The following is a 27,861-nucleotide window of genomic DNA, read 5'->3' as shown; positions in this document are numbered from 1 at the left end:
GCTGAAGCAGGTGTCCAGGTGGGAGGGGCAGTGGCTTGGACATGAGAAGGACAGAGAGGGTGGATCGGGGGCACCCACCCCCAGATGTCTTAGAGGCAGCAAGGACAGGAGTTGGTGACAAGGTGATGGGCTGAGGGAGATGGGGAGGTTGGAGGTGGGGTTTTGGCTTAGACACAAAGGAAAGCCGGGGGAAGAGACCATGGACACAGGCCCTGCATGGTGGAAGCTTCCAGAGGATGCTGGCCTGTCCTTCCACCTAGACAAGAGCTGAGGGCCATCCTGGCCTAAGCAACATCCTCCCTGGCACAGAAATTGCCCCCTTTCCCCATCTGGGGGATTTGCATTAACAACAGGCCGGCCCATGGGGGCCCAGAGTGGCATTCTCATGGGCATCCAGGAAAATAGGCCTCTGTCGTCCCTGGAAGCGCTAACCTGGGAAAAGTGAGTGGATAGCACCCCACCCCCTGGCACCCAGCTAGTGCTCTAGAGCTGGTTGGAGGCACGTCCTGCCTTACTACTTTTCAATCAAGGGAGAGGGCACCATGAAGAACCTCAGGGCTGCCTGCGCAGATGCGGTTACACTGGGCGGGGGCCTGGAAGGCCAGCCCCAGGGACACCAGTGTTGGAAAAAGCTGGGGCCGTTCCCACGGAGGCACTGGCCCTGCCATCAGACCGTGGGGATGTCAGTGTCACTTCCTCCTGAGTGCTCTAGAGAAAACAAACCAGTTTAATCGTTTACACATGCTGCTCTGGGAAGCTGAAGGGGGTGCCCTCCCTGTGAGACAGAAAATATTTCAACACCGCTGTTGCTATTGTAGCCCTAATTGCAGGGCTGTGTGGGCAGCTTCCCGGGCACCCATCCCAGGGTATCATTTTTCTGTAAGGACAAGGTCTGCAAGGCCCCGGCCCAGGCTGGAGAATGTGGACTCCTCTCTCTCCCTGCCTTTGCCCATTGGCCAACTGAGCTTGGGAGAGGGCATTGCGTGTGTCTGCTTTTAGTTTTTATATGAAACAAAGGAGCTTGAGGATGGAGGGGGCAGGGTGGAATGTGATGGAAAAGCAGTCTGGCTCTCGCAAAAACCAAAACCAGAAATAAAGACCAGAGTTTCTGGTTCTGTGACCCTGGGCAAGGCGCTTCTCTGGGACTCAGTTTCCTCCTCTGTGAAATGGGAGATAATAACAGAACCCACTTGAAAGGGCTGCTGGCACAGGGTTACCACTGATAAATGGGCCTTCAGTGTTTATGGTGGGGGGGCCCAGATGGAGGGATGCGGGTGAAATGGCACTTTGTCCAGAGAACCTGGCACACCCGGTTCAGGGGCTCTGCCCTCTTGTTCCTTCTGTGCCCACACTCCCCGGGAGCACCAGTTGAGGACCAAAACCAAACCTATATCCCCAGCTCCTGCACCTCTCCTTCTCGCCCCTTGAGGGCGCTGTAGTGTCCAAAGACGGGGGTCCCAGCAGAATACCCCATCCTTGCTCTCAGGAGCTCACCAGGGCAGCTAGCTCCTGACCCAGGCTCCTCTTAAAAAACAAAGAAACAAATCCGAAACAGGCAGCAGGGGTCACAGCATAAAAATCAGCACAAGCATTCGGGAACTTGTACCAACAACAGCCATGAAAATGTTCACAAGCATTCACCCCATAAGTTTATCTCTAAGTCCAACTTTGAAAAATAATCCAAAAGGGTGGCTTAGGGCTGGGGTGGGGGTGGGGGGAAGCAACATTGACAGAGAAGTTTACTGCATTTATCACACATATTTTATACATGCACTGTAAAAAATTTGGGACAACACAAAGCAAAATGTAAATAAATTTTAAAGTGGCTTACACTCTACTAGTCTCTATTTTTGTGATAACTTTTTTTTTAAATCAAAAACAAAACAATATTACCAAAAAACAGAACAATGTAACAGTCTGAAATACAGGATGAGCTCTGTCTTTTCCTGTCAGAACACATTCTGGAGACCTAATGGTCAGTGTGTGGAGAAGCGACTGCCCCGTCCCCATGGGTACGTCTTCCTCCACCACGCCCCCGCTGCTTACCTTAACCCTTCAGGTCTTGAAGCTTTGAGACCATCAGAAGCTCCCTTTTACACTGTAAGTGCTGGAGAGAGTGTGTTTAAGAACTTCTCAGTTCACACCTTAGAAGAAACAGGAATGGACTAAGTTTGGAATGTGCACCTGGAAATCAGAGGGGGAACTCAAAGGAGAGATGGTATGGTAAGTAGGCATAACTCTGAGATGGCCCTGGAAGGCCAGGCATGGTGGCTCACACCTGTAATCCTAGCACTCTGGGAGGACAAGGAGAGTGGATCAGTTGAGCTCAGGAGTTGGAGACAAGCCTGAGCCAGAGCAAGACCGGTCCCTAAAAAAATAGCCAGGTATTATGGCAGGTACCTGTGGTCCCAGCTACTTGGGAGACTGAGGCAAGAAGATAGATTGAGCCCGAAAGTTTGAGGTTACTGTGAGCTATGATGCCACAGCACTCCACTGAGGGCAACAAAGTGAGACTCTATTTCAAAAAATAAAATAAAATGGCCTTGGGGTCCCCACCCCTTGTAGCCCCACCTTTGCATAATCCCTTTTCCTTGAGTGTGAAACTTGTGACTTGCTTCTAACTAATAGAATATGGCGAAGGTGAGGGACTTTTCAGGTGTAATTAAGGTACCCAATCAGTTGACTTTAACTAAATCAGAAGGAAGATTATCCAGGGTGGCCCTGACCTGATCAAGCAGGCCCTTTGAAAGAAAACCAGGTCTTCATGAGAAAACAGGCTCAAAGCAGAGACTTTTGGGCTGACCTTGAAAAAGGTGTATTATGAACTCCCTACAGAGGGGGTGGCCCCTAGGAATGAAGGGCCTCAGTCTTACAACCTCAAGGAACCAAATTCTGCCTACACTAAAAATGAGCTGGGAAGAAGATGCTGAGTTCCAAGTGAGACTCAGCCTGGGTGACACCTTGACTGCAGCCTGTGAGATCCCGTGCAGAGGACCCAACTGAGCCCTGCCCACACTCCTGACCCAGGGAAAATGTAAGGTCATAAATACATGTTGTTGTATTGCTACTAAGTTTGTGGCAACTTGTTACATGCAAAACAAGACTAATAGGTGGGGCTAAAGCTTGCAAGTCCACCTAACCCTCTGGTCACCCAAGGACCCCCCAGGCTGCCATGGAGCAGACTAGATGGTAAGGCCCCTGCTTCTGTCATCTGGTGGCCACAGTTATGGCCGCTTGTCTTGTCTCCATTCTGCACAGCCAACAGGTGCATCATCCTAGAACACAGCCTTGCACATCTCTCCCCTGCTTACAGCTTCCCGTGGCTCCCTAGGACCGTCAGAGCAAGGTCAGTCCCCCAAGCTAAGTATCTGTGGCTCACCATTCAGCCTATTCCTACCTCATCCCCTCCCCCAGATTCCTCAGACAACCCTGGAAACTCAGTCCCCTGTTCCCACTGTGCCCCCTGCCAGCCCCCTGCGATAACATCCTCTCACCCAACCCCTCTGCCAGAGAAAACTCATTCCAGTGGGGGTTACCCTGTAGTGGCAACTTTTTTAAAAACCAAGTTAAATTATGGACTGTTGGCAAATATACAATAGGTATGTATAACTCCATGGTATAATTTGTATTTGGAAAGTGGAAATAAAAACCCTATTTTCATAATTCAAATTTTAGAAAGCAAAGATACCCAAAGTCTTCTCGGCTCAGGCAAATGTCAAAAGGCGTGACCATCGTCACATGGTTGGCCCTGCGGCAGAATCTCCAGGGAGTATCAGAATAACATGGCAAGTCCCTAGAGGTGACAAAACACTGCCTGCCTCCCAGGCTCTTCCTCTTCTGGAGAATACGCACGCACATGTATATTACATATTTAATATGCACAGTAAAACAATATCTGGAAAGTCATAAACTGTAACGTGACCAGTGATTTTCTCAGGGAGGTGGGATTCTGGGTGGTCTCTATTTTTATATCTATACTTATAAATTTCTCTACTCGAGTACTAAAAATTGACAAAAATCTTTTAACAATCCTGTCCAAATTAGAACCATCTTTCTGGAGGGCGTGCAACAGACAAGACTTTTTAGCTCAGTAACTTTACTTCCAGAAACATGTCTGAAAGACGTGAGTGTACACAGAGACTGACATGCAAAGATGCCCACGGTGTGTGCAGATGCAGCCTGCAAAATGAATTTTCTGACAATGGGAACAAACCATGAGGACATCCGGGATGTCAGGGATGGTAGATGCCAGGGTGCTGTTACTGTGTGGGTGTCTAACCATGGAGAGCCCTGGGCAGACATGCAGTTGTGCGAGTAAAGGAAAAACCACAAACTAAGACGAAAGGGCAAGTTGAGGTGTCTCTGTGAGGCTGCAAGCCCTGATCACAGACGCCACCCGCATCTGTGACATCCCGAGAAACCCTGCATGAGTGTTTTTGTTGGGGAATTCCATTGTGATCGAAAACAGCTCTGAACCTGTCTCTGTGGCGTGAGTACACAAGGACATATGTGCATTGCACTCGTGTTTTCCTTCACCTAACAAGAGCCAGGAGCCAGACACAGCAGGGCACACATAATCCCAAATCCCTGTCCCCCTTGAGCGCACATTCTTGGGGGAGAGACAAAGAAGACAAAGGCAGAGGAGACACAGGAGTCGTGCCCACTGAAGACACCTTGGCGCCTTGCTGGTCCCATGATAACATGACCTCCTTCTGAGTGGGATAGAAGCTACCAGAGGGTTTTGCACACAGGAGCCTCAACTGCTGGGTGGGGAGGAATACTGTGGGGACCGAAGGGGAGACAGGGTGCAGCTGGGAGGCTACAGCAGTGACCCGGGACCTGGAAGCAACGTGCATGAACACGATTCCCAGAGTGCTGGAGCCCAGCCGGAGGGGAGGAGGCAGCCTCTGCATGGTGATGGCCCTGGGGGTCTGTTTCCTTCTGTGACCTTTTCTGTAATTCTAAGCTTTTGACATTTATCATAACTTGTAAGATCATATAATTAATGATTTTTAAAAATCCCATTCACCTTTCAGGGTCCAATTCCAGAGATGCCTCTCTTGGGAAGTTTGCCTGGATTCCCACAGCCCCAACTGATAATCCTGTCTTTGGTGACCACCCAAGGCCAGCCCCCCTGGATTAGAAAAAGTTGGTGTTTCCACCCTGGCTGCCCTTCCCAACTGCAGCAGCCTCCCAGGGACACACATAGAGGCCCAAGAATCCTCTCAATCGGCTGGGTGCCTATAGCTCAACAGCTAGGGTGTCAGCCACATACACCAGGGCTGGCAGGTTCGAACCCAGCCCAGGCCTGTCAAACAACAATGACAACTACAACAATAAAAAAAAAAAATAGCTCGTTATTGTGGGCGCCTATAGTCCCAGCTACTCGGGAGGCTGAGGCAAGAGAATCACTTAAGCCCAAGAGTTTGAGTTTGCTGTGAGCTGTGATGCCACAGCACTCTACCAAGGGCAACATAGTGAGACTGTCTCAAAAAAAAGAATCCTCTCAACCCTGTGGGAATGGAGCTCTGCCTCCCTGGGACCCCCAGGCTCTCTCCCTGCTTCACAGAGGGGCCCCTCTGCATACTGTCATCATCCACCACAGCCTTCACACACCAGGGGCTCCTGGGGGCCATTATAAGAGATAGGGGAGCCCTGGTGGGCAGGTCACACCCGTCATCCACCTATCTGGGCTTCCTCCCAAGAAGGGGTATATATTGGGGGTGGGAATGAAGGATTCTCTAACATGAGTTCAAACCAATACATTTTGAAAAGAGGACCCCAGAGTGCAACCTGCTGCATCTCCCTTGGGTCTGTACGAACCCCAGCTCAGCCCTTCTCCTCTGCATACCTGGAGCTCAAGAAAAGATGCCCCAGACACCAGGCCCTGAGCAGGGGCAGCACCAACTTCCCAGGCCTGGGCCTTAGTGCCATTGGTGGTCCCCAGGAGGCCAAAACACTGGCCCCACACTACCACTTCCTTTCACCCCAACTCCCCTCACCTCCCTTCCACTTCCAGCCTCAAGACCCCAGGGGGCTGAGCTCTTCTCATCTTCAAACCTCGATTTTCTCAGCTTGCACATTCCCCCCCAAACCATCTGACTTAGCCCCACCCCAGGTGAGTTCCCACCTCCTAGGCAGCACCCGCTATAGGGATTAGAGGCCCCCTCTGTGCTCCCGCTGCCCCATCTTCCCCATCAGGGTGCTGAGTACTGGGGTCATCACTGTCACTGTCCGGTGGCTGCCCCATAGCCTGGGACTCACAGGACAGGGCTGATGTCACACAGTGGATGAAGGGAGAGTAGGGGTGAAGGGGGGGCAGAGAGCTCATCAGGTCTGTGGCTCTGCCTCTGAATGGGCCACCTTCCCTTCCTCACCCAGGCCCCTGGCTCAGGAGGTCTCCCTCTATCCCTATTCACAGGTCCCACAGTCTCCAAGCAGGGCTCTTTGCCCTCAGAGCCCCTTTTTCTCCAGGCTCTGCCCCCCATGGTCCCCATTCTGGGGTTTTTCCTTCTGGCCTTACCACATCCTAGCTCAGGGATATTGGCCAAGTCACCTCTCCCTTCTGAGCTTTACCTTCCTTATCTAAAAAGCTAAAAGGCCCCCTCCTACAGTTATTTTAAGAAGTTAAAAAAAATTAAAAGGTAAGCATCAGGTCCAGCACAATGCTCAGCAAACAGCAGGTGCTCAATGCCTGGCAGTGCCCTTCTGCTTCCTGCAGGGCAGCAGCAGCCCAAGAAGAGGTGCCGTCTTACCACCAGGGGGCAGTGTTACCCACACCCAGTCCCCGCTCTGCTTTCTAGGGAGGCCTGGTGTCCCTGAGCCCTGCCGCCCGGCTAGACCCCCATGCAGCAGTTCCCATCAGTCGGGGTGCTGGGAGGGGAACACTTAGGGAAAGGGTACAGCACACTCACAGTGGTTCACAGCAGGGGCTCTGGGAGCCTGGCAGTCCCAGGTTCGGGAACTGATGCTGCCCTGTAGTGTACGCCGCCTGAGCCCCAGTGTCCTCATCTGTAAACATGGAGCTGGTAAAGGCAGCTGTGACAGGGGAGGAGGGCTGTGGGGAGAGGCACCACCTGCCAGGGCAGAATTCGGGACCCCCGGCCCCCAGGTCCCCTGGCCAAATACTATCTCACTCACCCCAGGCAGGGGCAGGAAGCTCCTGCCTACGGTGTGACTTAACATTAGTCGGGGTATATTTGTGGGTTTGCCAGTTTAGCCCCAGTCATACACTGGAAAAATGCCCAGTGCACTGGAGCAGCAGCCAGTCTGGGCAGCAGTGGACACCAGGAATGAGCAACCCAAGAGGCTGCGTGCTGAGTTGAATAGGTACTTCCATTTAATGACTAGAAATCACACATGAGTCTAGGAGCGACTACACACACACACACACACAGGTTCCCCATAGGGGTGGACATTTGTAGCTTTCAAACCTCAAAGACACTGAAGGAACCAGAAAGTTCCTGTTAGTGGTTGGTCATTCAAAGCCACTGTCCTCAACGGACAGCCCTTTGGAGTAACTAAAGCCCTGGAAAAGAAGGCTGACCTTATTGTGGAGCCTTCCCAGCCTCACCTGAGCCAGAGAGAAGGCTCCAGAAAAGGAATCTGGAGCATAGGGCAAGGGTGGTGTCAAGAGGGAACAGAGGAGCACAATCCCACTCTCTGTCACTAAACACCCGCCATGGAGCTGCTGCAGACCTGTTTCTGAGCCCCTCCTCCAGAGGGACAGGCGTGGCTCCCAGGCCAGGCCCTCACATGGGATTCCTGTTTACAATGCAGCCAGCCAGGCCTGCCTGGAGACCCCTGGGCCTAAATCTCCGCAGTGGGTCTGAGAAGTCTGCTATCATGGCCTGGCTTTGGAGGATCCTTAGGTTTGGGATTCTGAATGGAGCCTCCTCTCCCTTTTCACTCTCAGGGAGGGAGAGGGAGAGATGTTCTTAATGCTCTGTTATTTGAGTTGAGGAATTGTCACTCTCAACAGCCCATCTCTAAATGTTCCAATTGACTACATCATATGGAAATCCAAGGACTAAGAAACACACACATGCACATGAGCGCGCGCACGCACACACACACACACACACACACACACACACACACACACACGGGCCCACTGGGCCCAGGGATCCAGCTCAGTAGGTTGTCAGGAAATCAGGACCCACAATCTGGAAGGGACGCTAAGTCCCCAGATACAGCCACAGCAGCTCTTGGCCCATGGTCTGGTGGCCAAGGAGGGGTCAGCTGCTGGTCACAGGTGGTGGGCTGCTTCCCAGAGGATCTGCAGAGCCATGGAGACACAGGGGAGCTGGGCCAGGGTATAGGCCAGGGAGCGGATGGGCGCCGGCAGCTTCCCCAGGTAGGCCACCGTGTGTACCACACGGCCCAGGAGGACGACCAGGAAGTGCATCCAGGCGACGAAAGGGTTAGGATCCAGGAAGGAGTAGACAAAGCCCAGGAAGAGGAAGGGGTAGATGGTCTCCATGTCGTTCCGGTGGGCTCTGGGGAGACAAGGGGCTGCAGTCAGTCAGGCATTAGCATTGGGACCATGGGCCCTTCTGAGAATGTCACAGAAGTAGGCACTCTGCCTTGGAGGGGCCCAGATCCACTGGAGATCATTTCAGGGGTGCTGGGAACTCCAGTCCATTCATGGCCAGGGCAAGGAGATGCCCCAGAGTCCAGAGGGGCAGCAATCCAAGCTTAAGCTTGCAAGTGGCTGAGAAAGTGAAGCCCCATGGGCCCAGCCCAGTCGTTCACACCTGTAATTCTAGCACTCTGAGAGGCGGGGTGGGGGTGGGGGGAGGATCCTTTGAGCTCAGGAATTTGAAACCAGCCTGAGCAAGATTGAGATACCATCTCTACTAAAAATAGAAAAATTAAGTAGGTGTAGTGGTAGGCACCTGTAGTCCCAGCTACTCGGGAGGCTGAGACAGGAGGATTACCTGAGCCCAGAAGTTGGAGGTTTCTGTGAGCCATGCTGATGCCATGGCATTTTAGCCTGGGTGACAAAGTGAGACTCTGTCTCAAAAACAAAACAGGCTTGCCGTCTATAGCTCAGTGGCTGGAGCACCAGCCACATACACTGGAGCTAGCCGGGTTTGAACCCAGCCTGGGCCTGCCAAACAACAATGACAAGTATAACCAAAAAATAGCCAGGCTTTGTGGTGGGCGCCTGTAGTCCCAGCTTCTTGGGAGGCTGAGGCAAGAAAATCGCTTAAGTCCAAGAGTTTGAGGGTGCTGTGAGCTGAGACACTACAGCACTCTACAGAGGGTGACATAGCGAGACTCTGTCTCAAAACAAAACAAAACAAAAAGACAAAGTTCCCATGAATAGGCCAGGGGTCACAGAGAGCTTCTGGTTTAGTGTTTTTTGTTTTGTTTGTTTTTTTACCATGGCTCTAGGCTTGCTGGGACTGGCCTTGCCATACTCTGCCCATCTGCCTCTCTGGCCCTTAGATACCAGGTAGGAAAAGTGGGTCTCAGATATAGAAACTGTGAGCACTGGAGCTGGGGTTTAAACCTAGTTCTGACTCAAGTGTGTGCTCTCGACAAAGGCAGAACTTCGCCGAGGCAGGCCTGAGGCTGCCCTTCCTAGGAATGACACCTCTAGAATAGAAGGGGCCGAAGACTAGGAGTGTGCATTTGAGTGAGTGCCTGCTGTCTCACTCTGCCCCAAACACAAGCACCAGCCATCCTTTCAGGGACAGTAATAACAAGATCAGCTTCCACTCCCTGGAGCCAACCGTCAGCCTCTGGTGAGGCTCCCATTTCATATGTGCTTTCCAGCCTCTTTTTTGTTTAAAGTAATCAAGTGTGCGTGTGTATACATGTGGCAGGCATGGGGGTGTTGTGTATAACCCTGCCATAAATAAATGGCCAAGAAAGAAAGCTCATCCACTTCTTCTGGGAGTTGGTTCACATTTTCCATGACTCCTGCTAATGGTCAGCTTCCTTTACAAAGGGTGGGCAGGTTGAGTCCCATAAATTAGAGACTGAGTGAGCAACTAAAGCCATAGATGGCCACGTTGGAAGTTCACCTTTCCAGGGAAAGGACAGGCAGTGAGAAGGTCCTGAGGCGGGAATAAGCATTGTGTGCAAGGGGCAGAAAAGGGACCTATGTGGCTACAGTGTGGTAGCATGAGAGGGAGCGAGGCAGAGTGAAAGTGGGAGAGGGGACTTACAAAGCAGGACTGAGTTCAGTTTGAGTATACAAAAACTTCCATAAACCCAGCAGGGCCTGTATCTTTCTCAGGCCAACCTCAGGACAGGGCACTGGTGTCTGTTTCCCAGATCCTGAGTCCAGCATGAGACTTCCTTCTTTTTCCCCAAATCTTGACATTGAACCCAGCCACAGAGAAAGCAAGTCTGCAGCAGGTCTCACCCAGCTGTGGGGAAGACAGATGCCTGCTGGCACCAGAGAGAGGCTGGCCCTCGAGGATCCCAGGGTGCTGAGTGCAGGGGAGACGAAGAGGGAGAAACCAAGGGCTGAGGCCCTTCCAATTCCCCAGTCAATATGTCTCTCACCTTACTTGGGAGTCATGAAAGAAAAGGCAACAGTGTTTCCCAAAAATCACTCCATCCTGTGGAAATGGACTGTGTGTACCAATATCCCCCCATATGCTGATTAGAGGTATACCCTTGAAACCTCCCCCTCTACCTTTTTAAAAAATAAAATCTCACTATATTGCCCAGGCTGGAGTGGAATAGCATCATCACACCTCACTGCAACCTCACACTCTGGGACTCAAGTGGTCCTTCTGCCTTAGCGTCCCCAGTAGCTGAGACTACAGGTGCCTACCACGCCTAGCAAAAGGTTTTTTTTTTTAAAGATAGGGTCTTGCTATATTGCCCAGGCTGGTCTTGAACTTCTGGTCTCAAGTGATCCTCCTGCTTCTGTTTCCAAAGTGCTGGGATTACAGGTATGATCCATAGCACCCAGTCAGAAAACCCATTTTAGATTAACTGGGTATTTCCCAAACCATGGTCTGTGTACCCTCTCGTGAACCATAATTTGATACAACCCAGATGAGTATTTTTATAAAATTTATTTGAGCTGGGCACAGTGGCTCACATCTATAATCCTCGCACTCTAGGAAGCCAAGGTCGGTGGATCCCTTGAGCTCAGGAGTTTGAGACCCTCTAAGCAAGAACAAGACCCCATCTCTACCAAAAATAGAAAAATTAGCCAGGCGTCATAGTGGGTAGTCCCAGCTACTTGGGAAGCTGAGGCAGGAGGATCGCTTGAATCCAGGAGTTTGAGGTTGTTGTGAGCTAGGCTGATGCCACAGCACTCTAGCCTGTATAACAGAGCAAGACTCTGACTATAAATAAATAAATAAATTTTATTTGGAAGCACGGCTAGCACATGAAAGCCACTCACCCAGATATTTCTCCTTAAAGTATGTGTTTACATTTTAAGAGTGAGTCAACATTTAGAGTGCTGTTAAGAGAATCACGGTCAGGCAGAACGCAAACATGGCCACAGCCCACACAGCGGCCGAAGATGGGGGAGAGGCAGGCCTCCTGCAAAACCCGACGGCGTGTCCGAGTCCCACCTTCTAGCTATAGCAACCGGCCAGCGATCGTGAGATCACCAGTGTGGGAAGAGAGGTGGCCTCTGTGGAGCTACAAGAGCCCAGAACTCTGGCTCTCAGCCCCTGGGGCCAGCCCAGCACTTCTTCCCCCATCTAGTCTGTCTCAAACCACAGGGAGGCCCCCACAAAGCCACAGTTGGGCGCCCATGAAGCCACAGTGACGCCAAGGACAGGGACCCATGGGGAAATCAGGAATGATGCAAGAAAACTCACCTCCCTCCTCCCCACCTCCAGGATCTGAATTGAGACATGTGGAAGGAGTCACGTACCAGGGAGATGTTTGGGCAAAATGTGTCATTCCAATAATAACCACTTTTTTTTTTTTTTTTTAAGGTAAAACTCACCCAAAGCAAATTCCTGCTAGACCGGACTTGCATGGCCTCCTCTAGCATCAGGCCTGCCTCTCACCATCAACACACATTACGACACCATCCCATCTGCATTCTGTATCAGGTGGCAGGTGGCGGCAGGTGCCCACAGGCAGCCTGGGCAGGGCCAGCTGCTGGCAGCTCTGCAGGCTTCTCCTCTTCCTGCCCCGAGCCCTGCTGGTGGGCTCCTTGAGTTCAAGGTCTACACAGCAGCTGCTTGTTTGTAAAGGCAAGTACCCCACAGCGTCAAGTCGAACTTCGTGCAGAGGAGACCCCTCAGGAGCCGAGCCTCAGGCACCGAGTGCTGAGGGAGTTGCCCCTGGAGAGTGCCTAGAACACCTCAACGCGGAGCCAGTGGATCCTTGTTTTTTCTTTGTCACCCTTGGTAAAGTACCTCAAACTCTTAGGCTCTAGTGATCTTCTTGCCTTGGCCTCCCATAGTGCTGGGATCACAGGCGCGAGCCACCACACCTGGCCTTGAGTAAGTGGATCTTAAGTTTGCTGCTATCAGTTTCATCACTGTCACCTCCGCTGTCACCACCCGACACGCTGTTAAAGCTAATTTCACCCTCTTGGTTTTGCCAGACTCCAACCACCCTCCGATGCCCAGAGCCCAATTAGTAAAAAGTATTTCATGGTGCAGTGGGCAGGGGGTGCTGGCTCTGGAGCCTCCAGATTGGATCTGCCATGGCCTCAGGCCATCTCTCTCTCTCTCTCTCTCTCTGGGCCTCCATTCACTGTCTACAAAAAGAACACACTGAGTGATGTGAAAGGGACTTTTCCTGGGCTGATAATTGGAGACCAAATTTCCTGACAAACCAGTTCACAGCTTAATACTACACACTCCAAATAGAAACACTCACAAGCTCAGGTCATGTGCTTACCTTCCTTCTTTGGGACCACATGCATGGCCCTCACTGCAGGTTCACAGCTTAATACTACACACTCCAAATAGAAACACTCACAAGCTCAGGTCATGTGCTTACCTTCCTTCTTTGGGACCACATGCATGGCCCTCACTGCAGGTTCATACACATGGCCTCAGATTTGAGTCAAAACATATATTGCCAGGAAATCTGGATAGGTTATCATGAGGAGAGGTGGCTACATTTATGCTTTAGACCAGGCCCTGCTTCCCCCCAGGGCTGGGCTCACGTTTTGCGCATGTGCTAACCTGCAAGGCAGATTTATGCTCCAGGAGCCACGTGCTTTTCTATTTGAGAGAAGGGCAACTCTGATTTCGCTATAAACAACTCTGGTCTAATATTTAACCGACTTTTGCTTCCAGGGGTCTCTCTACTCAGGTTCTGGCCAGTTCTCCAGTAGGGGATGACAGGATGGATAATTCTCTTCATTCTGTGCCCCAAGTTTCCATGATGTTTTGTGAAATCAGGTGGTGGAGGAGGGGCCTCAGATACCCAGGCACCCCCGGGTCTGGCCTGGGCCCGGGATACAACAGGTTTCCAATAAATTCTCACCAGAGGGATGTAAAACATGAGCGGATGAGGGCAACTCAGATAGTGCTGACCTCAACTTAAACCATTTAGGCATTAGCACGATAAAGGATGGGTCATTTTGTTGAGAAGAAGAAACTTAATTGGGTGGGTAGAAAGGTCTTGGCACCACACAGGTCTATTGCCTCTCCCTGGAACGATCATGGTGAGTAAAAATAAACCCAGTGTCCATAAGCCCATGTGGCCACTCCCGTACCACATGAAAGCTGCTAACATCAAACCTCCGCAGCCTGAGAGGAGCTGAACATACCCCCGGAGGCTGCTGTGAGCTGGCAGCCCTGCTGCCTCGCCAGCTCCACTGCCCAGAAGAGCCCAGGCAACCAAGGACAAGGGTCACCGACGAGGGGTCATGTATGGGGAAGGCTTTTGCTCAGGAAAGTACGGCTCGTGCTCAGCAGTGCCTTGAAAGTGACCAAGAAAGAAAGCTCACATGATAGGTTCTCATCACAGAACACGTGGCTGGACGGTCGCACCCCTTACGGAGGATGTGAGGGCAGAGCAGCAGGAACTGTACTTCCTGCATTGCACAGCTCTGTCATTTTTTCAGACCACAAGTATGTATATTATTGTCAATGGCCAAGAAAAACATAAGAAAAAAACCCACAGACTTTCTTTCAGTAGAATTTCTATTATCTAAGTGGCATCATCCCACCCATTTCCGCCTGTGACGCATGGGAGTGTATTGGTGGCTTGTCTCCCGTCTGGCCCTGTCCAGCTCCCATCCTCCTCAATTCCCCATCACTCTGCTCAGACAACCCCTTCCCCGGGGGATGTCACCGCCCGCTCGTGAAGCATGGCAGAGCACAAACTGCTAAAAATCCAATCTTGACGCTGGTGATGTGAAATGAACGTTTACTCTCTGATGGAATTTCATGCAGCCATTTTTAAAGACTTACTGGCATGAAAGGTGCTCATGAAATAATGTTAAAAACAAAAAAAAGAATCCGAACTCTCAGTTGGGTATACCTAATGCATGCCTAATTTTATGACAAATATTTAGACATAGAAGCCAAAGCGGAGAGAGATGACAATGGGAACAGAGATTAGAATCATGAGGGGTTTTCCTTTTTGTCTCTCTCTATTTTCAGTATTACCCAAATTGTCTGCAATGAGTTGTTCTGATTTTTTATGGTAAGAAAAATTGATTTTACTTGACTAGGGGGATGTTAAGCATATGAAAAGATGTTTAACTTTACTCAGAATAAAAGAAATGCAAAGCAAAACCAAGACATGATGTAAATGTTCCTGTACCCTGTAGGCAGAGATCCACCCAAAAGTATGACAATAGAGTTGTCGGGGCAGGGAGTCGACGTGCGCACGTGGCAATATTTCTCACCATTTGATTGCATCCTGTCGTTTTTGCTCACACATACACACCAAGGCAAATGAAAGAGGTGTCAACATATTCTGTTCATAATGGACAAAGACTGAGGACAGTCCAAATGCCCATCTAAGGAAAGTTGGCTAGGAAAGGTATGGGCCATCTGCTCAGCAGGGTGCTGGCATAAACCCCAGTGGTCAGAAGGTCTGAAGGAACAGGCCACTGCCAAGTCTGTGGCCAGGTCAGTGTCCCAGCAGTACTTACCTGAGGCAGCGCTCCACATCGGGGTCAGTCCGGCAATACTGGAGGCCTCCGTGTCTCAGGGCATCCTCTGGGTTGGCAAAAGCCTAAAATATATCACCTGAGAATTACTGCTTATGAGATGGTTGCCCAGTCACCTGGTCTGTTTTTCATCCATGGACAGAGTTACAGGGCAGTGGTACAGTCACACCCACATCCATTCAACCGGCACCCATGAGCCCCTTCTCTGTGCCACACGCTGGGGGCTCACTGTGAGAAAGTTTCCCTGTCCCTGCTCTTGTGACGCTCATGGTCTGACAGGGCAATTGCCTGTGAACCAGCGGAGACCAGGTGGTCTCACCTTTTTTTTTTTTTTTTTTTTGTGGCCAGGGCTGAGTTTGAACCCGCCACCTCCGGCATATGGGACCGACGCCCTACCCGCTGAGCCACAGGCGCTGCCCGGTCTCACCCTTTAAGAAAGAAAATAGGTTGGCCTCACAATGTTCACAGGTGACTTGACTGAGACTGGGGTCGGAGAAGGCTTCTCCGAGGCAGTGACATTAATGCTGAGGCTCTGACTCATGACTATGTCCCCCAAGGGCTGCTTTGTCCTACTTGGTGGGCCTGTCCTGCCCTGCCCTGCCCTGCCCCAGACTTTAATCAAATGGAGGGAGGACTGGGGTATCTACATTCTAGGCAGAACGGCCATGTGCAAAGGCCCTGAGTTCTGAAGAAACTGATATGCTTGAAGAACAGAAAACCAACCTGTCTGGAGCATAGAAAGCAAAGGGTGGGGGACCCAAAGTGAAGTTACAGGGGTCAGGAAGGTCCTGGAAGTACTTTCAGAATGTGAACTGAGGGTGGTGGTGCACTCTTTTGGTCCCTACTTGGGAGAGTGAGGCAGGGTGATCACTTGAGCCTAGGAGTTGGAGACTAACTGGGCAATACAGTGAGACCCCATCTCTAAAAAATTTTTTAACCATAATAAAATTTTTTTACAGTTCTTAAGTAAAAAAAAAAAATTAGCCAGGGGTCATGGTGTGTACCTACCTATATTGCCACCTATTTGGGAGGCTGAGGCAGGAGGATTGATTGAGCCCTGTGTTACAGGCTGGATGACATAGCAAGACCCTATCTCTCTCTAAAAAAAAGAAAGAAAAATCTGGACTTTGGACTAGAAGCAAAGAAAGACTCTTAAGAGCTCCAGGCTGGAAATTCATTGAAGTTCCTGTGCCTCAACTTCCTTATCTGTAATGTGAGGATAAAACACCTGACCTACCATGCAAAGAGTGAGGGAGAGAGCTGGAGGAGCCTCTGGCACAACACTCAGCACGAGGAAGACACTTGTCACTTTCTCTTGTTGGAAAGCAGAGACAGAAGGTCACATTCTGGTCACTGAAGGCCCACAGCCATGGCTCCTGACCCCCATTTGCTGCCGGGACCTAGTCAGAGTCCACCTAGCAACTCCACAGCCAAACCTGAACCTCAGCAGTGGGTTTTCTAAGTGGCTCCTTCAACGGCAAGCCCTGTGCTTCTGACTCAGGACTCTGTCCCCTGAGGGCAGAACTGTCCTGCCTAGTGGGCCTGCCCTGCCCTGCTCCAGAGGTGAACCCAGCCCATGCCTGATACTGGTCATGGGCGGGGATCACGCACACCAAAATTCCTCTTCACTGGCCCTCAGGCCAGAGAGTCACCAACTCTGACGGCCCTGCCCCAAGGCCCTGTGTGCCACCTCCAGCCAAGATGAGGGGCCAGGCCTCTGGATGCTCTCCCAGGGAGTAAGCTATGGCTACTGCTGCTCATGTGAATTTCACTCACTAATAAGTCCTACGGACTGATGGTGGGACCATTTGCGCTGGGCCAGGTGTTGGATCCTCCTGCCCTGCTGTCACCACCCCCAGTTCACAGAGAGCACTGAGCGCCCAGACTTGCCCAGGTCCCAAGGCTGGCATGTGAAGGGGGTGCCTTCACCTGTCACCACCCGTCTGTGTGCTTCTCCAGGTCCTTCCCGGGTGGCACCAAGTGCTCAGAGCAGAGATGAGTGGGAGCACGTAAGGAGCACCTTGGGGGCAGCCTCACAACAAAGGAGGGTCTTCCTGCCATCTGGGCTGACCTGCCTGAAAAGCTCTCGGGGAACCTGCTCCCTTCCTTCCCTGCCTGAACTCTTGGAAGGGAAATCCCTGGGGCTGCTGCTAAAGCCCCAGCCCCCTAGACGTTCTGCATGGAGGTTATGTATCAACAGTAACGTTTACTGACCACTGGCTACTACTGCTGGCTCTCGGAGTCCACAGGGAATTGACTCCAGGACCCCCTTGTCAGCAATAATCCCCAAATGCTCAAGTAGCAAACCCCAAGACCTGGCCACACACCTGAACTCACACCTGAGCTCAAACCTGGCAGGTGCGATGCAGCCTTTTTGAGCCCAGGCTCCTCCCCAGTTCCTAGGGATGCAGTGAGGAGCTGAATGCTCCACTCCAACAGCAAATGGGAAGGAGTCAGTGAGCGAATGCAGCTGTCTTGCTAATCCTAGATCCCACATCCCAGGGCCAGCCAAGCAAGGAGAAGTCAGAAGCAGTCACTGTGCTGTGGCCTCCAGGCACAGTTGTGTCACCTGGGTAGCTACCCTGCCTTTAATCCTGCTGGTACCTTCACAAGAGCCTGAGCCCAGCTCACAGACAAGGTCCTCAACTCCCCCAGACCCACCTGCACATGAGACCAGAGCCACCCTTGCCTTGCTTTTGAGCTGGACAAAGGGGAAGAAATGATTCCTCTCCTAGGAAACCTGGGAAGATGATTGGCAGGCAACCCCCAAACCGTTCTGCACTCTAACAGGACGGCTCCGAGCTTGGCATGCTGGAAAGGTCCTCCCGCTGACTCGCTCACCCGGGCCCCCACATCTTGGCCTCTTTAGTGTTGTTTTGGTTCAGGGACTCTTGAAATTCCTCCCAGGACAGCCTGCTGGAGCCCAGCTGAGACCCAGCCTCTGGGGCTGCAGTGGAGTTGCAAGTGACATTGGCCAAGGAGTTGGGAATTTCCACTCAAATGTTTCTCAAGCTCCTGTTTCACTGATTCCCACTCGACTCAAACCTTGGGTCTCCCATGCCAGAAAGCCGTCCGATTAGACAGAGGCTTTGTGCTGTCCCACTCCACACTCCAGTACCTGCTCCTCTCAGAGACACTCACGGCTCTTCCAGTGCCGAGAACTTAGCCTGGTGGCACAGCAAGTGAGTAAATGCTCTTAACCATTTACAAGAGCAGACAAGAACATGTGAGCCCTCCGGAAAGCCAGGGCCAGTGGGGAGCCACTCTGGGCCCTGCATACACCTTGGCCACGTTTCCCTGCCCCTGAGCTTTCCAGCAGAGCACAGCAGGGGCTGGGGGCCCCAGGGCAGCACGTACCTTCTTCCGTAGCCTCACTTGGCCTGTGATGATGGCCACCACGTACATCTTGATGACCAGCAGCGTGCTACAGAGCAGGAAGGCCGGGAGCACCTGGCCGCTCTCCATCGCCTGGAAGTGGGAAGGCATCTCTGGCTCAGCTGCGCTCAACAGTGGGTGTGATCAGCTCAACTGAGCAGCCGCCCACTAGAGAGTAGGGAGGAGGCGGGAGAGGCTGAGGAGGCCTGTCTGCAGCAGCCCCGCCCCCAGGAGTACGGCCCCCTCCTGACTGTGAAAAGGAAGACAAGCAACTTCTACCCCCAGAGGACGCGAGAAGGGGACAGCCAGGAGGCGTCCCGGCCCTTCCCACCCCTCCAGGGAAAATCCTCAAACCCTTTCAAATCTGTTTCCAATCTTTGTCCTTGTCTGTGGTATGAAAGTACGGAGGGAGTGGGGGTGGGGCCTTGGTGTGTGTCACACTTTATGGGGGCAAGACATGATTGCAAGAGGGACTTTACCTAACAATTGCAATCAGTGTAACCTGGCTTATTGTACCCTCAATGAATCCCCAACAATAAAAAAAAAAAAGAAAGTACACTGCAGTACCCACCTTCTGGGGGTGTGACAAGGCTGGGCACTGTGTGGGACCTCGGCACATGGTGGGTGTCACTGATTTGTGCCCACCCTCAGGGGGGTTGGGACGGGTGGGGGCTGGGGACCAAGTCACCTGCCCCACACTCAGCCTGGACACTGGAGCCACACCTGCACTGAGGTGGCTCTGTCGTCTGTAGTCAGCTGAAAAATGACCCCACCCCCCAAATGTGTCCCATTCCAATCCCTAGAACCTGTGAATATGTGACTTTATGTGACAAAAGGGACTTTTGCAGATGGGATTTAGTGTGGGTCTTGAGTTGGGGAAGATTATCCAAGATTACCTGGGTGAGCCCATTGTACAAGTAACACAGGGGACTTCTAAGAGGGAATCAAAGGAAATATATCAAACAGCTGTCAGGACACAGCAGCGGTGAGGCCCGGAAGGAACCCAGCTCTGCTGCACTTCAGCTTCACCAGTGAGACCCACTTCAGACCTCTCTCCCCCAGAACTATAAGATAATAAATCCATGTCATTTTAAGTCACTAAGTTTGTGGCAGTTTGTTTCAGCAGTGATAGGAAATCAATACACTATTCCACCATTGTCCTTAACATCGCTGTCTTTTTCTGAGACTCTTTCCCCAGGCAGATGGTTTGATTGTTCACTATAAGACCTTCCTGAAAGACCCACCAACTCTTCAACAAAAAACATCAACAGTCGATGCCCTAAGATTTTTTGAATCTGTCACCTCAAAATCCTCCCCTTTCTTCGTACTGCTCCCTTCCCAGGATTCTGGGCAGGACCTTGGCACAGGCAGGGATCTCACTCAAGGTCCCTGCTTGTCTCATTTTGCCAACACTTTGGCTTTGCTAGGAAGGGGCCCCGGGGATGTGGGGATGAGGGAAAATCAGTCTCCCATGCCTGCCTGCTCCACTCTTTGGCCTGACCAGGTCCTCAGGGACAGCATCTGCCCCAAGGGACAGTAATGTAGGTCTGGCCTGTGTCCAGAGGCAGCTGAGATCAAAGGGAGGACTAGCCAGAGTCAGGTCATCTGGCTCGGAATCCCAAAGCCAGCCCTCAGCAGCAGCTGTGTGCCCTAGGGGAAGATGTCGCTCTCTCTGAACTAGTTTCCTCTGCTGTAAAATGCAGCTGCCAGTCACGCCCCACAGCAGTTGTGGAAACTAAAAGGAGGTTTGTCTCTAAGTTATAACCATCAAGCACCTGGCCCTCCATCAGTGTGAGCTTCTGAGCCTCAGTTTCCTCCTCTTCAATAATGTTCCCTACCTCGTCAGGAGGGACCTTCTTAGAAAACCCTGCCTTGCCCTAGGGGCAGCGAGCAGAAATATCCGCTTCCCCATCCGCTAAACATTGCTTTATCTGGACAAAATATGTGCTTGATAAACTGACTCCCATGTTTCTGGGGCATGGGGGACTGCCAGGCCAGGTTGTTCCAGCCACACAAGATAAGTGATAGATCACCATACCATCGGGGACAGGACGGCATGAGATGTCCTGAAACACATTTTATCTCTGCTATGTGTGGAGGAACTGGGCAGGTCTCTCTGAGAATAAGATGCCTGCCTCCCTCACCCCCTACTCAGGGGAACCGCAGAGGTTGTGACCTTCCTTGTACAAAAGCTTGGTGATAAATTGGGGTTTGGTGGCTGTACCACCGCCAGAATTGTGGACCAGACATAGCCCGGGAGGGACCCCCAGCTGTCCTCATGGGACTGGGGTAAGGGGAGGGCTCTGTCCTGCTTGGTCTTCTGGAACAAGCAGAAATGTCTCCAGTAGCAGAGGCCTGGGGCAGACAGCCTGTGATTATTTGCTGCTACCTAGAGCTGAAAACAAGAGACTCTGTAGGGAAAATCTTATGACTGAGGTACATGACTTCAAGGTAGGAATCTTTTCCTCATCGCTTACTGAGTGAACCAGTCAAACCAGGGCCTGGCAGAGGACTGAACCTTGTCTGATCTTTGGCCAAGAATTTCCCTGAAGCTGCCCTCAGATGGTGGAAGCTGCTACTTTTGTTTTGGGGGATTGTGGTGACTCTGGTGTTACTTCCCTCTGAGCCTCAGTTTTTTGTTTTTTTTTTTTGTTTTGCTTTGCTTTTGGAGATAGTCTCACTCGGTTGTCCTGGCTAGAGTGCCATGGCCTCACAGCAACCTCGAACTCCTGAGTTCAAGCGATTCTCCTGCCTCAGCCTCCCATGTAGCTGGGACTACAGGCATGTGCCATTAACGCCTAGTTTTTCTATTTTTTCTATTTTTAGTAGAAATGGGGTCTTGCTCTTGCTCAGGCTGCTCTTTAGCTCCTGAGCTCCAGGGATCGGCCCATCTCCAGCCTCCCAGAGTGCTAGGATTACAGGCGTGAGACACCAAGCCTGACCTTCAATTTCATTTTTTGTTTTGTTTGGTTGGTTTTTTTATTGTTGGGGGGGTGGTTATTCTTGAGATTGAGTCTCACTCTGTCAGAGTCCAGTGGCATTATCATAGCTCACAGAAACCTCGAACTCCTGGGCTTAAACGATCCTCCTGCCTTAGTTCCCTAAGTGGCTGGGACTATAGGCACCTACCACGATGCCTGACAAATTTTTCTATTTTTAGTAGAGACGGGGGTCTTTCTCTTGCTCAGGCTGGTCTCTAACTCCTGAGCTCAAGGGTTCCTCCTGCCTCCACGTCCCAAAGTGCTGTGGTTATTACAGGTGTGAGCCAGCATGCCCAGTTTCTTTGCCCGTGAGACAGGATTGGTGCCCCTTGCCCTGGGGTTGGGGGGACGGGGGATACTGTGTGGACAGTGCTGAGGAGACGGAGCCCAGGGGATGCTAGCTCTGTGTGCACAAAAATGAGGGCAAGAGAAGCCCCTGGAAATATTTTACATCTTGACTTGAGTGGTGGGTACATACGTAAAAGGTCAAGGAGCAGGATCTTTGAACCTTTTACTTTATCACATTGCTCTACAACCCTGAGAGAGGAGCTGCCGTCCAGAGCTACCGCGTGGCTTATTCCAGCTCCCCCCATCGGCATTTCCTGAGGATGAGAAACCCAGCTTTTCGCGCTGGCTAATTGTAACATCAGAGGAGGCTTAGAGAGAAGAGGAAGCGGCCCCACCTCAGCTGCTGGTTCCTGATCTCTGGGAATAGTGATGGGGAAATAATGTGAAGGGATTAAAAATAAAACAGACTACAGCCGAAGTGACCTCTGAAGTCAGACTCGCACAGTCGTCATCACTGTTGCATCAACTCTCATTAAGAAGCACCGTTTCCAAAATGTGGTCTGTGGTCTGCAGATGAGGTGCTATGAAAACACGGCTCAGTGAGCATTCTCCATGGCTCCACGGCCCCTCCTAGGGCAGAGGCACAGCAGGCTTCTGGACTCCCCTCAGGATGAGCCATTCAACGTTGGCTGTTGTTTTCATCTGCCAGCTTACCTCTCCCTCCTCTCTTCTGGGAAATCATGGTTCCCCTCCTTTTAAGGACATTGCCCCTGTTGACTGTAATTCTTTTGGGATTGCAAATATGAGTATCCCCTCCTTTTTGTATGTGGTAGTCACGAAACCCTGGCCAACCAACCAAAATTCCTGGCGTCTGGCCACGCCGGGCCAATCAGAGACCTTCCCGGGAGTTTATGACACTAACAGAGACCCCTCTTGGCTCTGGTTCCAGCAAGGAGATGGTGGTGGTCTGAAGTCGTGTGCAGCCGTGTCCTCTCCCCATGTGCAGGCCTTAGCCTCTGACTCACCCAGGCCTAGAAATCTAGGAGTTTTCTTTTGTTTTGTGTTGTTTTCAAATCACATCCTTCCTTTTCTCCAGCTCCTGCCGTAGGGCTTCCAGCTCACTCAGAGTAAAAGCCAAAGTCTGGTCAATGGCCCATGCCCTGCTCCACCTGGTCCCCATTTTCTCTCTCAGCTCCTCCTTTATTCTGCCCCGCCTCCCCCCACACACTCATACTCTGCCCATCCACACTGCCCTCCTTGCTGGTCTTGAGCACAGCACACACAACCCTAGCTCTGGGCCTTCCCTCCAGCTGACCCTTCTGTCTGGAATTCTCCAGGTTTCCACTGGCTGATAGCTCATCGCCTTCAAATCTTCGCTCACATCTCGCCTTCTCCGTGAGGCTTACCCGGCTGCCTCCTCTCCAGCGCTGCTGAGGCCCCTCCCTGCCTCCACTATCTTTCTTCTCTCCACAGCACGTGCCGCCCAGTACATGCCGTAGAATTTATTATCCTTAACTGCCTGGCCCCGCTTCCTGGGGGAGGGGCCTTCGTTCACTGGTGACCCATGGGCACCAGGACCGAGCCTGACATAGAGCCACAACCTTGCTCTGTTGAATTGAACTGAATTAAGCTCATTTGATTTGGATTTCTGTCCCTTCTAACCAGAAGAGTCTAGAGACCAAGACCAGTGAGAAACTCTACTTTTCTTCCAGGAGTGTGGTTCTGGGTCCTGACTCCTGCCTGCCTCCTTCCTAGAAGGTCTTCTAGTGGGGAGATATCTAGAAAAAAAGCCTGTGTGTCTTGAGAGGGACCCACTGCCCCTCAGGCAGGGACCAGAACAAGCCCGCTGAGGCACTGCCCCAGTGCAGCCGCCATGGCCACCTACATTCAGCACCGGAAACAGCCTTCACAGTTAGTTTGCACAGTGACACCACCAACACCCAATCGGCAGTGCAGAAGCAGACAAGTATAAATGTTAGGACTAGAAGCTGCCCATCAGCGAACCCAACTGATTTGGGCTGCGTGCCAGGCTGCTTGCCTGGCCCCTGAGGTCCACTCTTGAGACAGTCAAGATGGCCTTCAAGGATGACACCATCCCACTTAAGGATAGCAGCTAGATTGTGTGATGGCCACACGTCACCAGGCATTGACCTTTCACCCAAAACTGGACTAATCACAGACACCATCAGATTTAAGGGAGGTGTGATGAGTGGACCATTTTAGAGATGTGGAGCCTGAGGCCCAGGTTTGTGGCTCTACTTGCCTTGGTCCCACAGCTGGCCTTTGGGAGAGGTGGATGTTCTGGTCCCAGAGGCAGCCCTGTTCTAGCTCCTACCCAGAGCACCTAGCACATAGCAAGCTCTCAAAAGAGGGCAGCCTTTGAAGAGCAATTTCTAACATGATTTCCCAAGTCAGGAAGCTCCAAGGGAGCTCTTTCCTATCTTGGGAATAATGAAAAGCTGAGAAGCTGAGCTGGAAAGTCCAGGAGCAAGAAAAGACTAGATGTCCATGCAATGGAATAGGCCCTGCCCAGGAAAAGGAATGCAGTTCTGACCCATGCATGCCTCCGCAGGGACGAACCTGGAAGGCATTATGCTGGGGGAAAGAGGCCAGAGACGAAAGGCCACATATTTTACGATTCCACTTATATGAACTGTCCAGAACAGGCGAATCCACAGGGAGAGAGAGCAGACTGGTGGTTGCTGGGGGAGATGGGAGGAGGGTAGGCAGGGCAGGAAGGGGAGTGGCTGTTTAGTGCATACGAAGTTTTCGTCTGGGACAACAAAGAAGCTCTGGAGAGGGACAGTAGTAATGGTCACCAATATCGTGACTGTACTGATGACCCTGAATTGCACGCTTTAAAATGGTTATTTTTACAGAAAGAAAAGCCAGGCCCCTATCTTGTTCATGGCCGAATTTGCAGTGTCCTGCGTGGTGCGTGCACAGAATCTTGTCCAGTGAACATCTGTGGAAAGACAGACCTGACAGTGTGTATGGAACGTGGGGAGCTCCTGGAGCTGGCTGTGGTGCTGTCCTCTTCTCCAACTCCGGAGGGACAAACACATGAGTGGCTTCCCTGAGCCCCACCCCTGACAGAGCCCAGCTGCTGCTGCGTGGGCTCAGGGCCTCTCATCCCCTTGCAGGGGTGCAGAGCGGTGGTGAGACTGGGAGCATTTCCCGCGCAGCCCTGGGGTGGGACCCAGCTGACGGGAGAGGCGGACGGGGTGTGGGGAAAGGAGAAATGTTTGTCTCAGCACAAACCACTGCCAAGACATTTCCAGGGAAGCAGCTGTCACCCTGAGCATGGTTACAGGCAGAGTTTCCAGGGTCAGGGGAGCCAAGACCCTCCCATGCCTGGCTGCCCATTCATGGACCAGACCCAAGTGTTCTCATGCTCACATGCACGCACGCATGATGCTGCTTCCCTGCGGGCCACAGAGGAGGTGGGTGACTCTGGTGTACAACTCTCAGGCACATCAGGGACACATTCCCTCTGAGGCCTTGTCGGGGAGCTTTGCATTCCTCCATCGGGGTCAGCCAGCGATGGCTCCAGGGACAGGCTGCAACACAGGAATGATGGGAAGCTGGGAATAGCTCCACTTCTTCAGCAGCCTCCAAACCCAGAACAATGTCCTCGCTTCACAAGAAGCACCGCCCCTTTCCCGCCCCTTTCCCACGAGACAGGAGTTTACGACTGTGTTTTACTAATCATCCAAATCCTCCAGGTGCTGAAATTGTCAAGGGGGTAAAATGTGTGCTTCCCCCTTTACTTCTGAGGTAAGGGCATCTCTGCAACTCCCCAGTGGTCCAGCTCACCTTCGACTGTGCCAGGCACGGGAACTTGCCACGTTACGAGAATAGTAATCACAGCAGCAGCAGCCAGGAGCCCCGCAGATGCTTTATAATTTGTCCTCAGTGTGATCACCCAGTATCGTAGGGCCTTATCGGGCCCATTTTACAGGTGGAGAAATGGGCTCAGAGCTATGAATGACTTTATCTAAGGTCACAGATACAGATAAAGACATAGTTGTCTCCAGCCAGCACCAGCGCTCTTAACCCCTAGGCTGAGCTGAGGCTTGACTTGAAGCCAGTCGCTCCCTTGCACAACTCTCCTTGTTTAAAATTCCTTCCTTATGCTGAGCTGGATCTGCCCCTGAGGACCACAGAGCACATGCACACCCCCTTCCCCTCTCCACTCCCCTTCTGAAATTGGAAGACACCGCTGGGTCCACCCTAAATCTTGTCCTTCAGGTAAAACAACTGCCGCCCCATCAGCTGGTCCTTGAATCTCATGTTCACCAGCCCCTGTGACCACTGGATCCTTCCATTTTGTGAAGTTCCCCCTTAGAGGCCAGGCGTGGTGTCTGACCCCCGTAATCCTGGCACGCTGGGAGCCCAAGGCAGGTGTATTGCTTGAGCTCAGCTACTCAGGAGTCTGAGGCAAGAGGGTTACTCAAGCCCAAGAATTTGAGGTTGGGCTAGGCATGGTAGCTCACGCCTGTAAGCTTAGCACTCTGGGAGGCCAAAGTGGGTGGGCCAATCCCTTTACCTCAAGAGTTCAACACCAGCCTTAGCAAGAGTGAGACCCTGTCTCTAAAACCAACCATATGTTGTGGTGGGTACCTGTTGTCCCAGCTACTAGGGAGGCTGAGACAAGAGGTCACTGGAACCCAAGAGCTTAAGGTTGCCATGAGCTATGATGCCATAGCACTCTACTGAGGGTGACAAAGTGAGGCTCTGTCTCAAAAAAAAAACGAAAACAGGGATTTGAGGTTGCTGTGAGCTATGATGCCAGCGCACTCTACCCAGGTGACAGTAAGACTATATCTAAAAAATAAAAAATAAAAAGGTCCCTCTTAGAGGGATCATACCCCATGTGCTGCTTGACCCAGCCCAGACTACAAAGGGACCACCATCCTTTGCTGAAGGTCCCCTAACGAAGGACAAGAAGAATTCAGACTTCAAGCAGGTCTGGCCACATAATTTGTGAGCCTGTGCAAAATGAAAGCATGAAGTCCCTTGTCTGAAAATTATTAAGAATTTCAAGATGGGCAGTGCCTATGGCTCAGTGAATAGGGTGCCGGCCCCATATACCTACCGAGGGTGGTGGGTTCAAACCCGGCCCCGGCCAAACTGCAACAAAAAATAGCCGGGCATTGTGGCGGGCACCTGTAGTCCCAGCTACTCGGGAGGCTGAGGCAAGAGAATAGCCTAAGCCCAGGAGCTGGAGGTTGCTGTGAGCTGTGACGCCACTGCACTCTACCGAGGGCGACAAAGTGAGAGTCTGTCTCCAAAGAAAGAAAAAGAATTTCAAGATGGCTCAGCGCCTGTAGCTCAAGCGGCTAAGGCACCAGCACATACACCAGAGACGATGAGTTCAAATCCAGCCCGGGCCTGCCAAACAACAATGACAACTACAACCAAAAAATAGCCGGGTGTTGTGGCAGGTGCCTGTGGTCCCAGATACTTGGGAGGCTGAGGCAAGAGGATTACTTGAACCCAAGAGTTTGAAATTGCTATGAGCTAAGATGCCATGGCACTCTACCCAGGGTGACCAAGTGAGACTCTGTCTCAAAAAAAAAACAAACAAACAAAAAAGGAATTTCAAGATGGGGATGGTAAAACATTAATCTGAACATGGGGCTCTGTGTGACTGCCCAAAGCTGGCCCTGCTTCCAAGCTCAAGGTGACTCAACACAGAGCCAGGCAGGAAGCGATTTCCTGATCTAAACCCACACAAGGACAATGTCAGGGAGAGCTAAAGACAAATCAGAGCCCAGTAGGGCCTTTCTCTGCCTCATATGATGAATGCCAACCACTTTATTTTAAATGATAATGTGAGTAATAACAGCAACTAGCATTTTTTAGTACTTCCCTGAGCCAAGCAACATGCAATATATATTTTTAAAACAACACTTATGTAATGCTCACCAGGTGCCTAGGAAATCTTAACTTATGTAAGTTTCATATCAATTGGATGAGTTAGTAATTATTATTATCCCCATTTTATAGATTAGAAATCTGAGGTACAGAGCAGTTGGGTAACATACACAGTCACATAGCTAACAAGCAGTCTCACAACAACCATTTGGAATAAATACTCACAGTACTACCCTGCTTCCCCGAAAATAAGACAGTGTC

General features: G+C 51.5%; 1 protein-coding gene across 3 annotated transcripts in view; it reads right to left on the bottom strand.

Moving 5' to 3' along the window:
* Positions 1–7,316: 7,316 nt before the first annotated feature.
* Positions 7,317–27,861, bottom strand: part of PTGES (prostaglandin E synthase) — a 29,931-nt gene continuing 9,386 nt past the window's right edge. The window contains exons 1-4 of one of the 3 annotated variants that reach the window (XM_053559969.1): positions 23,127–23,156; positions 18,434–18,544; positions 15,059–15,141; positions 7,317–8,498 (exon numbers count right to left, since the gene is read on the bottom strand). In XM_053559969.1, coding sequence (XP_053415944.1) covers positions 8,249–8,498; positions 15,059–15,141; positions 18,434–18,541 — 441 coding nt within the window. In that variant the 5' untranslated portion in view covers positions 18,542–18,544; positions 23,127–23,156 and the 3' untranslated portion in view covers positions 7,317–8,248. Of the gene's footprint in view, positions 8,499–15,058; positions 15,142–18,433; positions 18,618–23,126; positions 23,157–27,861 lie in introns of those variants that run through there. The other 2 variants (XM_053559967.1, XM_053559960.1) reach the window with 2 other exon arrangements.

Source organism: Nycticebus coucang, chromosome 2 (assembly GCF_027406575.1).
Source record: "Nycticebus coucang isolate mNycCou1 chromosome 2, mNycCou1.pri, whole genome shotgun sequence".
Classification (NCBI taxonomy): Eukaryota; Metazoa; Chordata; class Mammalia; order Primates; family Lorisidae; genus Nycticebus; species Nycticebus coucang.
The sequence above is the reverse complement of the archived record's forward strand: the minus strand, read 5'-3'. Positions and strand labels throughout refer to the sequence as shown.